Genomic DNA, 16,556 nt, shown 5'->3' on the forward strand with positions numbered 1-16,556 from the left:
TTAATATTTCAGATTTTTTTCCTCTTTGATTTCTTTCCCTAGAAGATCAATCAAGGAATCTTCATCTTTTTATAAAAGTCCCCCAAGTTGCTATTCACATCTGCTTGGCCGTTTTATTTTCAGAATGGCAACGTCTGCTCCCCAGACCCCACACCGCCCGTGGTCCCCTCAGAAAACAGCCCCGGAGAGGGCAGAGGAGACTTCATGGAAGAGTCTTTTTCTCACACCTCATCTTCTACATTCCCTGAGGAGACGTGAAAAGAAACAGCTCCACCAAAGCAAGTCCCCTCTGGTTTTTAAAGCAAGGCTAAGTGACCGAGGCTGCTGCATGGGGAGGAAGTAAATGTTCCCTTAAGCCTTGGACTCACAAGCAGTGTGGTCACCTTCCCCAGCGGCCCCAGCCCTGAACTGCTTTGCTGGTGGGAAAGGTGCAAGGAGACACCCCTTCCTCTCCGGGGCTGAGGCAGCTCCCCTTAGAGCTTCATTTCTTTGGCACAGTACCTCTCCTCCTGTTAAAATGCACGTGATCTGGGAAATAAATCACATGGAGGCCTTCCAACTCCTTTACCATGAGTCACGAACTCCAGAGCCTCCAGGGGCTAGGCAGGAGTTTGTTCCTCCTGACCTTTGTCACTCTCTCCCTTTAATCCATCTTTAAAAGGGATGAAGACCCTGGATATTCTCTGGGTGGAGGAAACTCTTTGAAATCTTCTTGGCGAGTGAGGGGGATGTCAGAAGACTCTCCAGACTGGCCTTGTCCTGCTCACCAAGGTTTTAAAGGGAGTTGAATTATTCCCAGAAACACTTTGCAAATTTTATGGCCTCATAACTGGGAATTCTAGAGAGAAGATCAAAACACATGTGACTCTGCGTGCATCATTTTAATTAAAGCAGTCATAGACTTCACTGATCATAGGACAACACGTGGACATAGAAGCATTAATATTAAGCTGTTTTAGGTGTTAAGACACCCTGGGGATTGTGTGCGGTGGAGTTCAATGATTTGGGGTGGGAAAAATAGTGCAGTAGTAGTTTCTCAATGTGATTTTTGAGCCAAGGTCTAGTTGGAGTTAAATCAAAGAAATGTGTTCTGTACTCAGCATGGAAGCTTAGTGCTTACCCAGTAGGAAATTTTAAAGCATCAAACATTTAGTAACATCACTGTCTTCACTAATGCAAACCCAGGGGCGTGACCTTGAAATGAAGCAATGAAATGAAAAAAGGGTGACATCGTTTGGAGCCCCACCATACATCACCTGATGATTGAATCTGGCACAGAAGTGAATTGGATTCTCTGAATTTTATAGACAAGGCTAAATCAAATTACCCAGAGGATAACATCTCCCCATCATGTGATTTCCCCACTGAACTGGTTTGTAGTTATTCTCAGGTGCCTAAGCCTCGAGATATGTCAGCTTATTTTAGGACAGACATTTTTATTTCTCTCTCTCTTTCTCTCTCTCTCTTTTCTGATTCTTGTCTTCATGGATTTCTTTTTTCAATACAGTGTTTTGTTTAGTGTGTAGGTGGGGTGAGTTATGGCAGGAAAGGCCTGGGCTGGGGGTGTTCTTTGGTGTGAGCTGTATACCTCTAACGTCTTTTGCAAGACTTACAGCAGCAGAATATCATCTTTCAGGAACAAAGCTGTCAGTGTTCTGGCAGAAGGGTTGGCATGTCTAGCTGCCCTGATGAGATGTCCCCATCCTGGGAAGCCCCTCTTGTCTCTCTGCAGGACAAATCACTGTATTAAAGCCCTACTGGGCTCGTTGTTGCCTGGGCTCCTCTGCTTTATTGGTGGTGGAGCCCAGCTGATCATGCCATGGTACAAATGTGTATTAAGGAGTGAATGGCTCTCTGCACACAGCTGCATGCTGTGACGTTGACCAGAAATGAATTTTTGCCCAAAGTAAGAATAGCTGAAACCAGAAAGAGTGAATGTAAGTTACTGGTGCAAAGCCCTGACAATCTGACCTGACATTTTCCAGGTACACTCACAGGTATATGAATGGTGCGAGGGAGATGATACCTCTAGCCCTTTAGAAAGACACTTTTGCAGTGTTGTTGTCCAAGCAGAGCAAAGGCCTGTCTGGAGTGAATGGCTGATCTATAGTGGATGAACTGGAAGTGAGTCAATAGAAGAAGAAGAAGAAAAAAAAAAACTTATTATTCTAGGCAACTGACTTCACAGATTTGTACCTCTAACACCTTCTGAAAATGTAAAAAGTAATCTCATCAGTTAGCTTCTGGCTAGGACATTGAGAAAATCAATATTTGAAATCCAGAGATAAAAGAGGGCTAGTTAAATAAATTATGTGGGTATACTCACATAGCATTTTAAGAAGGAGCTTTAACTGAATCTAGCAGCATACTGATGAACCCTGAAGGGGGATGATCCCTTTCTGGAATCAGTCTGGAATCAGTCTGAACATTCTTCTGGAATAACATGCTGTTATTTGGAGACAGGGAGGCTGTCAGGTGGCCTCGGTGACCAACCATACCTCTCTGGCTAGCTGGTCTTTGATGTGAACACTGGTAGCAGGAAGCAAAATGGTCTTGGAAGTCAACTTAGGTAAAAGTGAGGCTTTTAAGCAACAGCTGTTGACTTGGCATGTTCTAGATTCTAAATGATCTCACTGGAGACTACGTGGACTCTCTCATTGAGTTGCTGGTGGGAGGAAACTTTGGCGTGGGCCTCTCTTGGGAGGATGGGAAGTCTGTGCTGCTTGCGTGCAGAGTTCTGGCCCGTTTTTCCCCACGCTTTGTAGAAACTACAAACAAGGGTGGCCTTCCTGCTTCCCTGTGCCTTTTGTAGAGATGGCCTAACTGCAGATTCAGTGCCTCCTGGACAGAAAGATGGAATCAGAGGAAGCCAGAGATCATTTAGTTTGTCTGCTCATTTGCATATTGCATGGATGAAAAAACAAACCTGGGAAGATTTGAAAAGATACTGCCCAAACTAGCACAGCCAGCCGGGCAGTAATGTGTCATTTCTCCTGTCCCTTGAGGCCATTTTCAGACTGCAGTAGGTCCTTCTCAATCTTGGGGAGGTAGGTTTTTCCTCTTGATAAAAGCCCCAAAATAAGCAGCTAGCAACCCCCATCCACCACTGGTGACATACTGATTGCCTCAGAAAAGAGACAAATGGGAAGGCTTGGGAAGAGCCCAAGCAAAATCTGACCAGTTGGGAATACCACAAACGAAGAGCAGTGTTCTTCATACATGTCTGCCTGTGACTTCAGAGACTACCCGCAATGAAAGTCTGAAAACTTGAACATGTTCCACACGTCCTTGAAGAGATCTTCACCCCTCAGCTTACTAATGCTTCACTTCTGAGAACCTGGATCTGAATTTTCATCTCTGAGGAAATAAACCAGACTCTCACTTCCACTAATGAACCTGAAAAGCATCTCCAAACAGATTCCAGTGATGGATGACTACAGCAGAGCCCTGTCACAGGCACGTCAGGGCACCATGGAAATGAGCCCACTTATTACCAGAACCCAAATTGTATTGAACATGAATAATGATCCAGTGGCAAGTGGTTTTGAGACTGCCTGAAGTTATTTAAATTTTTATAGTCATTTGCCTCATAAATTAGAGACTTCCTTAAGTGGGGGCCTGCAGATGAACTCATAAAGTATGCATTGAATACTTTATTTATGATATAACTATAACACTGCAAATACATAGCTGTGGTTATTCAGCTATAGTACTGCTAAAAGTGGCATCAAAATGCCTATGGAAATACTTTATGTTCTCCTTTGTGTCATGGAGAAAATGAGCATTTGATAGTCTGCAAAGAGGAGAATCTCCAGAATGATCTTGCCTGGGTACTCTTAATTGAGATGGAGGACTAATTTCTTTTAAAAACTCAATAATTAGTAAGGTAATGCTAAAGAAAAAATTAGATAAAAATCTAGGATGGGAAACCCCTGTTTCTGTGACATGGCAATTTGGAGGGAAAGGCTTATTTGTTTTAACTTTTGATTTAAAAGGATATTCAAGGCTTAGGATGCGACTCAGTATAGAGTAAAAAATGTCTCTGCTTATTTATTCAGCCCGCTAGATGCAAAATGCCATGAGCAGTCACATAGATCAATCAGAAATAAGTAGCCACTTATATTTTCTTTTAAAAATAAAAACAGATTTAGGTTGAAGCAGGAGGATCCCAAGTTCAAAGCCAGCCTCAGCAACTTAGCAAGACTCTGTCTCAAAATAAAAAATAAAAAATGGGCACTGTCTGGATTCAATCCCTGGTACGGAAAAAAAAAAAAAACTGACTTAAATAAACAAAATCAAAAGCCTATATTTGTAGAAGTATGATCACTTGTCATAAAATTTTGTCTTTCAATACAATGGGTTTTTTTTTAGTTGTAAATAAATGAAATACCTCTATTTTTATTTACTTTTATGTGGTGCTGAGGATCAAACCCAGTTCCTCACATATGCCAGACCAAGTGTTCTACCACTGAGCCACAACCCCAGCCCAATTCAATGGTTTTTAATAAAACTATCAGAGTTGTCAGCCACCACCACAAATCCAGTTTTACCACATTATCCTCATCCCCAAAAGATCCCTCATTCCCATGTGCTATCAACCTCTGTTCCACCCACAGCTCCTAACCACTAATCAATTTCTGTCTGTAAAAATTTGCCTTTTCTGCATATTTCACATATAAATGGCTGCATTGTATTTTATTGTGTACCACATTTTGTTCATCTATTCCCCAATTAATGGATAGATGAATTATTTCCATCTTTTTATTATTGTAGACCATGCTGATATGAACTTGCATCTAAATCTTTGTATGGTTATAAGTTTTCATTTCTTTTGTCTTTATACCTAATACTAGTATTTATGGGTTATGTGGTAAGTTTATTTTTTTCAAGAAAGTATCAAGCTTTTTCCAAAGTGTCAAAAATCAGTTGGCCACAAATATAAGGATTTTATTAATAGACTCTCAATACTATTCCTTTTTGGCATATGACTCTTCTTATATCAGTACCATACTTTCATGATTAAGTGTAGCTTCATAGTAAGTTTTGAAATCAAGAAGAGTAAGATCTCCAAATTTGTTCTTTCTCAGAATTGTTTTGGCATGTCTGGGTCCTCTGAATTTATGTGTAAATTTTAGGTCACCTTCCAAATTTCTGAACAACAACAAAGACAACATACTAGGATTTTGACATGAATTATATTGAATCTATAGGGCAATTGAAGTCAAATGGCTCTCTTAATAACATCAACTTTGATCCATGAACATGGAATGTCACTCCACTCAGTGATGTTTTATAGTTTACAGTGTATAGGTCTTTCACTTAATTTCATAAATTCATTCCTAAATGTATCTGTTTGAATGCTAATATAAATGAAATTTTTTTAATCTCATGTTTGGATTATTTATTTCTAGTATATAGAAAAACTAATTTTTATTTATCTTGTAGCATGATACCTTGCTGAACTTGTCATTAATTCAAGTAATTTTGAGGTGAATTCTCTAGAATTTTCCAAATATAGATATATAATAATCTATAAATAAATATACTTAGCTTTACTTCTTCCTTTTCAATCTGGATTTTTTTTTCTTGCCTGATTATACTGGTTAGAACCTCAAGTACAATGTTGAATAGAAGTAGCAAAAGCTACTTTCCATTTTTCTGATCTTCAGGAGACGTTTCTCACCATTATGATATTTGCTGTAGGCTTTTCATAGATGCCTTTTATCAAGCTTAAAGTGTTCCTTACCTTCTACTCTTGAATTGTTGGGAGTTTTTGTCATAAAAAATGCTGGGTTTGGATAAATTTTCCTTCTTCGTGCATTGAAATTATCATATGGTTTTATGGCTTATTCTGTTAAGATGGTGCATTACATTAGTTGATATTCATTGTTCTATTAACATGATTTTAAACCAGCTTTGCATTCCTGGTGTAAATCCTACTTGGCCAATGTGTAGAATCCTTCTTATATGTTGCTGGGTTTATTTGCTAATATTATCTTGTGGATTCATGAAATACACAGATCTGTAGTTTCCTTATCTTGTGATATCTCTGTCTCTCTCTCTCTTTTTTTTTTTTTTAATTGGGATAATGCTTTACCTGCCTTTTTCTAACCTATGGATCTTCCAGTTTTTGTGGTTCCAAGGGGCTCCTCTGCTCAGTTCTGCAGCCAAAATATCTGAGTATATTTTGTTTTCTTTTACCCAAAGATCAGTGTCATGCTTCTACTTATTTTACTTGTATCTATGGACTTATTCCACTTTCTTTGGACCACAGTGCCATTATTCAAACCAGATTTCCCTCCTTCAGAGTTCTGGTTCCTCTGGGTTCATGTTGCCAACATTACCACAGGATGGATTTGGGGGACTAGGGTACAAAATTGGGTTAAAAGGAGAGAGGAATTTCTTTATCTTCTGCAAGTATTAGGAGTCCCCTTAAACCAGAACTAGAGGACTTCTAAAGCTGTCTGCACCTGGTGCCCAATTCTGGCTACCTGGAGATCAGGCCACAAGAGGGAAAATATAATAAACACATTACTGGTTATGAAGTGCTTTGAATTCTTGTTTTATTTTTCCCAACTCATTTATTACTATTTGATTTTCAGATTTCTTGAATAGATTTTTTAAAATCCAGAACCTAAACTTTCTATAAGCCTACACTATTTCATTTCTCTAGCAATTAATTTTTAGTATAGTTTACAAGGACATTAGTCCTCAAATTGATTGGGAATTAGAAATAATTAATATTCTGGATGATAAAATGAAGGTTTTTGTGGAATTTGGTGGGGGAGGGCCGGGTTATATCGGACATTGAGTCTTTCTATTAGTGATCAGTCATCAAACATAGAAAACAGAACTTTTGATAGCAACAAAGCAGTCTTTCTTTTGCTGTTTCTGAAATTTCCTGGGGGTGAAGTCTTCACAGAAAAGTTATAAGTAAGCTGGTCCATGAGGGTTTATCTGGAACAGAAAAAGGATACTGTTTTTTTTTTCTTCTTCTTTCCTCTATGTCCTTCAAAATTAAACACTTTCTATTGATCTGTCTTAAGTACATTGTCTCTTTTCTCTGTTACACCAGTTCTGCTACTCAGATATTTATCCTGATATTATATTTTTTTACTTCCAAAGTTTCCATTTTTTATACTTTCTATTTCTTCATTAGAAAAAAACTAAATAAATACATTTCAAGAGTATTTACTTTTACATCCTGAACTGTGTTTATAATTGCTGATTATAAACCCTTCCTGGATCAGCTCACTTATAATTGATTTATCAGTTATTTCAACATCTGGGTCATCTCAGTGTTGGGATCTTTGGGTTGCCTTTTACCTTGAGAATTGCTTAAATTTTCTTGCTTTTTTCTATGTTTTTAAATGTATGGTGGACTTTTTGATACTGTGTTTTAAGAGTCTAGATTTCAGTTTTCTGGAGAAGGCTGAGTTTGTTTGTTTCCATCTAACTTGGTTAGGGTTAGAGTTCCATAGTAGTGGTTCCCATGTCATTTCCGTTTTAAAAAGCTGGGTGCTGTTTCCTTTGAGTCCACCCATGCTTGCCTTATTCGGGGTTCATTCTGTCAGTCTGGGACTTGGACAATGGTATAAACTTTAGCTCAGTTCTTGAATCCTGGGCCATGTAGCTTTGAGTTTTTCCTACTTGTGTGCACTTCATGAGTGAGTCCTGGAATTTGATTCATTCATAGAGAAAAGAAAGGCATCATCTCCTCCAGCTATTTCCTCTCTGAGACTTCCAAATTAATTTTTAATTTTTATCATAGCACTTATTTCATAACAACTCAAATGCATAGAAGAGCTCTTGCTAATGGTAACAGTGTCCCTGCCATCTCAATCCTACTTCCCAGAAGCAACTTCTATGACATATTTGTTTTTAGTTCTTTTCTTCAAACTCTTTTTATTCCTCTATTTCATGATTAATCATATTTAAACAATATTTTATGCCTCTGTATGGAAAAAAAGTGATAATTTACCCTTGTCAGTCCCTCTCCCAACATTGTTAGTTGTATTTGCAATGTTTTACTTAATATATTTAAGCCTATCTTTTTAGATTCATCAAGTTTCATAATCTTCAATTCCTGAATCCACATGGTAGATATCTCGGTGCCAGTGATTTTTCTTTGTTCTTTCAATTCCACCTTCCAAGAGCTACATTTAGGCCACTGTAATTGTCAGTGCTCTTCCCAAAGGCTCACTGTAAATTTTAAGGTTGTTTTAAAAACCATTAAACAGAGTTTGCATTATTATGATATATGCATAACTGTTGTTCAAAACTGGTACAAATCATAGTTTAATGGTACATGGCCCTCTTGAAGTCTTATTTGATATGTCAACCAATTAAAGAATGTTAACAGCATCAAGAAAATAAATTTATTTACCTTTTATCCCTTGGTATTCAAAATGATGCCACAATTTTGCTTATGTTTGAGTCATTACTTTCTGTTTATTTTAGATAGATAGACAGGCATGCTTTTATAGATGTATGTGTGTTTTTCTAGGATTTCTATATCCTCTTTTTTTCTGGGAGACTTACTGATGTCTATGACCTGCAGAAAGCTATTCTTCTGAGATTTCCCTTTCCTGTTCCCTTGGGATGAATCCTACCACTTACTGGATTTTGTGTTTCTCTTTCTTCATGCCTTCATTTTGCTGGAGTACATTTTCAAATAACTTACTAAAATATAGGAAGAATGGGAGGGAGTTTGTGCTTACGGGAATGACTAGCAATATCTTTACCTTATCATTTAATTTGATTGACAGCTTTCTGGGGTTAAGAATACTAGGCTGAAAGTTCCTTTCTCAAGGGACATTGAAAGGACATTCTATTCCTTCTAGTATCCACGCTTGCCCCACCAGGAGCTATGAGAACAAGGGCAATCCATTCATTAGCCAATCTCAGCCCGTGCATTTCTTTCCTCTTTGTGTGTAGGTGATTTATAAGAGTTTTTCTTTGTCCTGAAGGGGTGGGATGAGGTATTATATTTCTAATCACTGTGCTTTTATGCTTGTCTCCAAGTTGCTAACTGATGATTGACTTTTCTATTAAAGAACCATTCGCCTCCCACAATTCTATGAAGGTGATGGTACGAGTCCTGTTTCTAGGTAGTCTTTGGTCCCCAGTTTTAAGACTATCATAGATTTTCTGGAATTCTAGTTGCATATATGATTTTTTCTGTATTTCCCTTTTCTTCAGTTGGTTAGTCAATTCTCCTTTCACCTGGAGCTAAGTATAGATATTGGGGAGGATACATAGTGTACACTTCCCAAGAGGGTAATTTTTAATTAATATAGAACAGAAGGTATTCCAAAGTGAGTATATAGCTTATATAGGTTTGGTAATTCTTCAATAGTGCTGTGCTCAGGAAAGAATCCCAGGTGACGTAAGACTTAGGATTTTCACTCTCTATACTGACTTTTTCTCATTAATGACTACTGTTGGTCTTTTTCAACAACAGAAACCTCAAGGAAATCCTACAAAGAAAACCAAACCAAAAAAAGTAGATCCCCTGAAAGGCCAGAAGGTTATTGCAAGATGTGATGAAAATGGCTTTTATTTTCCAGGTAGGCTTGCTTTTTACTTATTTATTCATTTTTTTTTTTGTGAGACTCTTTTGTTAAATAATTTGGCACTAGAGACCACTAAGGTATTCTTAAGTGAAACAGTGATGGGTTTTCTCATCACATTGGAAGGGGGAGGGGGGAATAGCCAGAAAAGTGTATTTATTTTAACTCTCATTTGCTTAGCAAACATATTTTTATTATATACCTACTATGTTCTATTGTGCAATATTCTGAAAGTGCTGGTCTGATACAGTAAGCAAACACATGAAAATTCTTGTCTTTCTGGAGGTTATTTATATCTTACGGTGGGAGACAGACACGCAACGGAACAAGTACAGGCGGGTTGCATATCAAGATACAGTGACCGCAGAGAAAAATCAGGCCACAGGGGGGTTGAGAGTGTCAACGTGAAGGTCGCAGTTCTAAATATATGCTTAGCCCTGCACACTGAAGAGCTCTTGGGGAAGGTGACACAGGATAAAGACTCAAAGGAGGAGGGCACGCCATGAAATCACCTGAGGAAGACAGTTGTAAGAGGAGGCAAGGGCAGCTCCAAGTCTGGGGCTGGAGCAAACATGGAGAGTTGGGGAAAGAACAAGCTAGAGGGGAGGAGGGAGCTGAGGGAGGAGCTGGGGGAGCTGGGGGAGGAGCCAGCAGCTGGTGTGGCTGCACCTTAGGGGTCTGCCCAGTGTTCCTGGGGGAATGTGGTTCCTGAAAGAACTGAGCAACCACAGCCCAGCAGTGGGTGGGGATATGAAAGACCTACTAAGACCGGCTAAGACCACAGTCACATGCAAAACCAAAGGTCACACTGGCAGTTTATCTTATTTTATTTAATTTTTTTTGTGTGTGTGATACTAGAGATTGAACCCAAGGGTCTCTGTCACGGACCACACCCCTAGTCCTTTTTATTTTAAGATAGGGTCTTGCTAAGTTGCCCAGGCTGGCCTTGAACTTGCATTCCTCCTGACTCAGCCTCGCAAGTATCTGGGATGACAGCATGTGACACTGCACTCCACATGTTGGCAATTTTTTAAAAATGTGTAATTAGAAATCATTTGCTCTTAATAGCTGCATGGGATCTGGCTAATTGGGAATTTTAAATTTGCAGCTGTGATTAAATTTAAATAAGTTGGGGTAAAATATTTGAATTTAGTCATATAAACTAGTAATTTTGATCAGTGACTAGTTAGAAAACACTGACTGCCAAATGAAATGACAGTGAGTGGGAAAGCTGGATGAACTTACTTTTTGTGTCCTCTCCCCTCCAAAGTCAAGTAATCTTTAATGGGAAATTTCAACTTTACCTTGATAGAGTTAGTTTTTATAGAAAATAATTTCAAGCTTATATAAAATAGTTGCAAGAATAATACAGAGAACTCCTGTGTGTGCTTTACCTAGATTTACAAATTTTTAACATTTGATCACATTTAATCACATACTTTTATTTTATTCTCTCTGTCTCATCTCTCTTTCCCCTCCACACATACACATCACACCCACATATCATTCATGCTGAACTATTAGAGGTTGGGCAATACTTATCATGCCCCTTTGCCGTTGATACTTCAGTGTATGTTTCTCAAGTACAAGGATGTTCTCTTAATATAACCACAATAAAGTTATAAGATTAAGGAAATTTAACACTATTATAGTCCTTTAATCTACAGATTTTGACTTCACTAACTGTTCCAATAATGGATTTTATATCATTTTTTTCTCAGTGCAGTTCCAATCCAGAATCCCATATTGCATTTAGTTAACACGTCTCTTTAGTCCTCTTTAATCTAGAGTCATTATTTAGCTTTTTTTTTCTGTCACTCATGATGACAGTGACATTACTGGAGAGTAAGGCCGATTGTTTCATGACATGTTCCTCAATTTGGACTAGATTGGATTCAGTGTGTATGTTCTTGGTCAGAATGTTACCTGAGTGACCTTATTCAGGTGACATTGCATCCGAAGGCACATGATGTCCATCTGCCCTCATTAGTCCACCTGGTCACTGAGTTGCTACTTTCCCTCCTGCAAAAGAGAAGGACAACAGAGTGATGTAGGGCACAAACATGGCACCCATTGGTGGACCTCTTTCTGGAAGCTGTTACCCCAAACCTCCTAAACACATTCGGTGAAGAACAGCTGCTTGAAAATGCACCCTCAGCCCAAGGCAGCATTGCACCTGCTGGATCTGGGTGTCCCTTGCTAGAGGCCAGGTCACACTGGAACAGAGCTGGGCCGGCTGGCTATAGCTGCCACCCTCCAGGGCATGGCAGGGACTCCCAGGAGAGTTCCGTGTTCCAGGGGTGGTTGGGGTGGACTGCCTAGATGAGGAACAACTCCCTTGTACAGAGTGGAAGTGGTCGGGCTTGTCTGGCTGACAGGCAAGACGCCTTTCAACGCCCTATCCGATCGTGGCTGGTGGGACTGGGGCTCGCTCCTCGTCATTCACTGGCGAGAGGCATCTTACTTGGGGAAGCTCGGGGATTTCTGTTTGACGCCACAGGACAAATTATAATGAAAAAAAAAAACAAAAAAAAAAAACAGGGGCATGCGCGATGTCTACATCTGAAGTCCCTGAGCTTTGTTTTATTCCGATTGTGCCCCTTCCCTCCTCTCGCCCTGTGACGGGGTCCCTCAGTTTCCCTCTGCCTCAGCTTCCCTGCCTTTCCAAATGGGATTGAAACCTACCACAGCCTCTGTGAGATCGTCGCCTAGATTAAGGGTGGCTGCAGCGCACAGCGCGCTGTTCATTGCGTGGGAAGAGTCCATCTAGTGTCCACGGAGAGCCCCTCTGAGGAGACCCAGCCACTGCAGTACTCTCTGGGGCGCAGGCAGCTGTTGTCACATTCACAGCTTAACGGAAGTCACAGGCAAAGGGACTCGCCAGACTAAAGGAAGAAGAGGCTATGACAAGGGAGTGTGGGTGGCATTGCAGTGGAAAAGATGGCCAGGAGTCTCCAGCCTGAGACTCCTGTTTGGAAAAAAGATGGAGAACTATGCATGCACCTTTCACCCCAGAACCAACTTACACTGACTGCCTAGACTATCTCACCAATCCTCTGACCACTGGGCGTGGACAGCATGTTTGCTGGGAAGCTCAATGGAGGTGCGTTCCCCTTCCCCCAGCCGACTACAGGACAGCTCCTGACTGAGCTAAGCGGCCAACTCCTACCCAGGAAGATGCCTGGCCGGTCGGCCTCCCCAAGAAGGAAGACCAGAAGCCTGGAGGCTCTTCTGCTTGCTCCTTGAATCAGTCCTCAGAGGGATTTCAGAGCCAAGAGACATAGTCTCAGCTCTCTGGCATTGAGGGTAGAGAGAGAGAGAGTGCAGGTAAGGGAGGCCCAAACTTGGAGCTGAACTTGGTCCTAACACAAGAATTGGTAGCAATTCCTTAATAAGACGGAGACTGAGGCCAACCCAGAGACCTCCAGCTCTCCCAGGGTATAGCTAGCAGGGGAGCCTGGTGAGGCTGGTCTTGAAGATAATTGTGAGAAACTTACCCACATGTACTGATATTATAGAAAGGAAGAAACAGAATTGAAGGAACTAAAAAGACATCATGAGCTGGGCACAGTGGTACACAGCTGTAATCCCAGTGCACAAGAGGCTGAGGCAGGAGGATCACACGTTCAAAACTGGTCTTAGCAATTTAGCAAGGCGCTAAGCAACTCAGTGAGACCTGTCCTGTCTCTACATAAAATACAAAATAGGGCTGGGGATGTGGCTCAGTGATTGAGGGTTCTTGAGTTCAATTCCTCGTACCAAAACAAAGAAGAAAACAAAGAAGAAGGACAAGGAGAAGGAGAAGTCGTGAGAACACAAAGTCTACATGCAAATGATCTACAGCAAAGACAAGCAGATGTTTTCTATGAAAGAAAAAAGTAATGTCAGCTTCGTGGGACACCCAGCCTCCGTCCCAGCTTCTCCACCTTGTCACCTTCTCATTTTTCTAACACGAGATGAGAAGCTGATTCAGGTGGAGTTCATGTTTCCTTTATACTTTCACAATTTAGTAACACCTTTTTTTATCTTTGGAGAAGAAACCAGGGCTAAAATAAATAAGTAAGGGAATGGGGCAATAGGGGGTGTCCAGAGGGAGGATGGTCTCTGGGGCTAGCGTCAAACCGCTGGAGGTGACCAACGAACAGGCTTCCTGCAGTCTCCCAGCTCCAGCCCAGAGCATGCGCTTTGCCACTCCGCACGGCGCAGCCCGATAGACCACATCCACATTATTTTCTAGAGAAATCAAAGGGCTAGGCTGATTAAAGCAGCCAGGTGCTGTGACTCAGTGGCACTCTTGTCTTTATATCTATGCCGCCTTTGATTCCTTCCAGGGATTGTGAAGAAGTGCTTGAACCCCACCCACGCACTGGTGGGCTTCAAGTATGGAGATACCAAGGTCGTTCCCACCTCCTTCATCACTCCCATCGGAGGCGCCATGCCCTGCCCGCTGCTGCAGGTACCTGCTCCATTCTGTCCTGGGACCCTTCCCACCATCCATGCAGTGTAGGATAACAGAAGATAGCAAGGCACTGTTTAGCACTTTGCTGATTCCAGATGGGCTCCGGCAGGGAGCTTATGTTTGGGCGGGAAGAGCAGTGGCCTCTGTTTCTGGAACCTGTCACCTGGCAATTTCTGACTCTGACCTGCCAGCTCCTGCTGATGTAGCTCAGGACTGTGCAGATTGACTTACATTGCACCTTGTGGCTCTTGTCGCATGACAAGATGATAGATGGGGGAAGGGAGTCACTGTGGCTCTTGACACTCTAACTGCAAAAGATGACATTATATTGTATGTAATATCAAGGAAGGAGACAGTGCTTCCTTAACATTGCAGTCAGTTGACATCAGACTGTGATGTAATGCACAGTGGCCCCCAGTGTGCGTTCCACAGATGAGCCAGACTAATGTGCTCTCATCTGCTCATCAATTCGTAAAGGCTACACTGTGTCTGGCCCATCCTCCTGCCACTGTCCTGGCACCAAGGCCAAGGTAAGGGGAGGCCTTGCAAAGTGCAATTTCTTGCATCATTGAGCCAGGAGGAAATAGAGCATTTCACCTTGGATGTCTGTTCCTATGTCCCTGGCCAAACCCATGGTGCACTCAAGGCACTTTGCCCCTGATGCCCAGCCAGCACCCAGCAGTCTGTGTACTCCTTTGCAAAGTTTCCTTTCTGCTGCAGGTGACCTGTGGAACTTTTATCCATGCCTTCCAAGTGTGCACTTGGGAGCCACATTGACCAAACCTGCTCCTTTGCTTTGAGTGGCAGCCCTTCTGATATGCGAGGAGACACCATGTGTACCTCTTAAATCAAGCACCCCAAACAGGTTCCTTCAACAAATCTCATAACATGTGGTTTCCAGAACTCCCACCATTCTCCTGTGAGAAACTTACCCACATGTCCTGATATTGTGGACCTTTGTCAGTTGGCAAAATTCTACCAAAATGGGGCTTCCCCAAACTAACCATAAAATTCCAGGTATGCCTTCACCAATGAATACAGAGAATTCTGGAATGCATTCTTAACAGGAAAAGGAGGTATTTGAATTTTAGCCCCAGTACTTTCCAGTCATGCGGGGTATTTTGACACAAGTTTCTATCAACATGGTCTGTGAGATCTGTAAACATTATCTGCTCTGATATCTGTTCTCCTCTGCAGGTTGGAGATTACGTGTTTGCCAAAATTGTGATCCCCAAAGGATTTGACTTCTATGTCCCTGCCATTGTCACAGCACTTCCAAATCCAGATTCAAACTCAGAAAAATTCTACACAGTTTTAAAGTGTAACAACCGTAGAGTAAGTAGACTTTGGTTTAGAAAACCACTGTCCTGTTAGAAAGTGGCCTTACCCTGGGTGTCCCCTCACCCTTTTCTGGCTTAGTCAGATGTTTTGGCCAAGTCTCTATCTAGACACACCCTGGGTTTGGATTCTGCCAGGAAAACTCTGTCCCCACTAGGGTCATCATGACCACCCTGCTCCTGCGCTGAATGGTCTTTTGACTCTGGCCAGACTCTGTTCTGCATTTGACAACTGGACGGGCTCACTCTGGATTCTTGGGGTGTCATTATCTCCCCCCTCCCTGTCCTCTTCCCTCCTACCTTGTTCTCCTCTGCAAGCCCTGCAGATTCGGGCATCTCCCAAGCTTCTCCCAGTCCTGTCCTCCTCTGCTACCTCATGGCCTGTCTCTTGGGATAAGCCTTGATCTTTGGACACCTTCTCTGGGCAGCTCCTGCTCCTACCCTGAGCCTCCAACCCTGCATTTCTTGCTGGGTTCTCCTGGACGGCTCCCTCTGGGTGAACCACAGGCATCCCAAAGTGCGGGGGTCAGAGGCAAGGATGCCCCTCTTCCTTCATCCCTCATCAAGGAATATCACCCCCTGGTTCCCCGCCTCATCCCTGCCTAGGAAACCCCCGCCCTGGGACTGGCAGGAATATGAGGTCAAATGCAGCTGGGTAGAGAGAACATAGGCTTTATGTTTTAAAAAGCTTGGATTCACTGAACCCTCTGCTGTGCTTTCTAGTGGATACCTGACCTGGGCAGTTTGCTTCACCTTTCTGAGCCTCTGCTTCATTACCTAAGAGATATGTGAAGTGTTGTGTTTTCTGTCTGATCCATGGAGTTCCTCTCTGTCTTCCAGATGTAATGCATACTGTCGGTATTCTTTTTTCTGGTCTGTTGCTTGTCTTTTAATTTTAGGATCTCTGTTTATAGAGAGGCTTTAAATTTTAATATGGTCAGATATATGCATCCTCTCCTGTATAAATTGCCTTCTCTATGTTTTGTTTAAGAAATCCTTCCTTAATGATATATTTCTCTAAAAACTTACCTGATTGAGACTTCCTACTGGACCCCTTCTCCCACGCTGGCTTCCTCACCAAATTTCCAACCCTGACTTATTCCTCTTTATACCCTCTTCCTACATAGCCCCTGATGGAAAGAAGGTTCTCACGGTGTTTTTTAAAAGTACTTGAATGAATGACATTCC

General features: G+C 41.7%; 1 protein-coding gene across 4 annotated transcripts in view; it reads left to right on the plus strand.

Annotated features, from left to right (window-relative positions):
- Vwa3b (von Willebrand factor A domain containing 3B) overlaps positions 1–16,556 on the plus strand; it is a 188,234-nt gene that overhangs the window by 160,118 nt on the left and 11,560 nt on the right. For all 4 annotated transcript variants that reach the window (XM_076832898.1, XM_076832894.1, XM_076832895.1 and 1 more), the window contains 3 exons: positions 9,464–9,569; positions 13,904–14,028; positions 15,229–15,366. In XM_076832898.1, the coding sequence (XP_076689013.1) occupies positions 9,464–9,569; positions 13,904–14,028; positions 15,229–15,366 (369 nt within the window). The remainder of the gene's footprint in view (positions 1–9,463; positions 9,570–13,903; positions 14,029–15,228; positions 15,367–16,556) is intronic.

The sequence above is a fragment of the Callospermophilus lateralis genome, chromosome 14, assembly GCF_048772815.1.
Source record: "Callospermophilus lateralis isolate mCalLat2 chromosome 14, mCalLat2.hap1, whole genome shotgun sequence".
In the NCBI taxonomy this organism is placed as follows: domain Eukaryota; kingdom Metazoa; phylum Chordata; class Mammalia; order Rodentia; family Sciuridae; genus Callospermophilus; species Callospermophilus lateralis.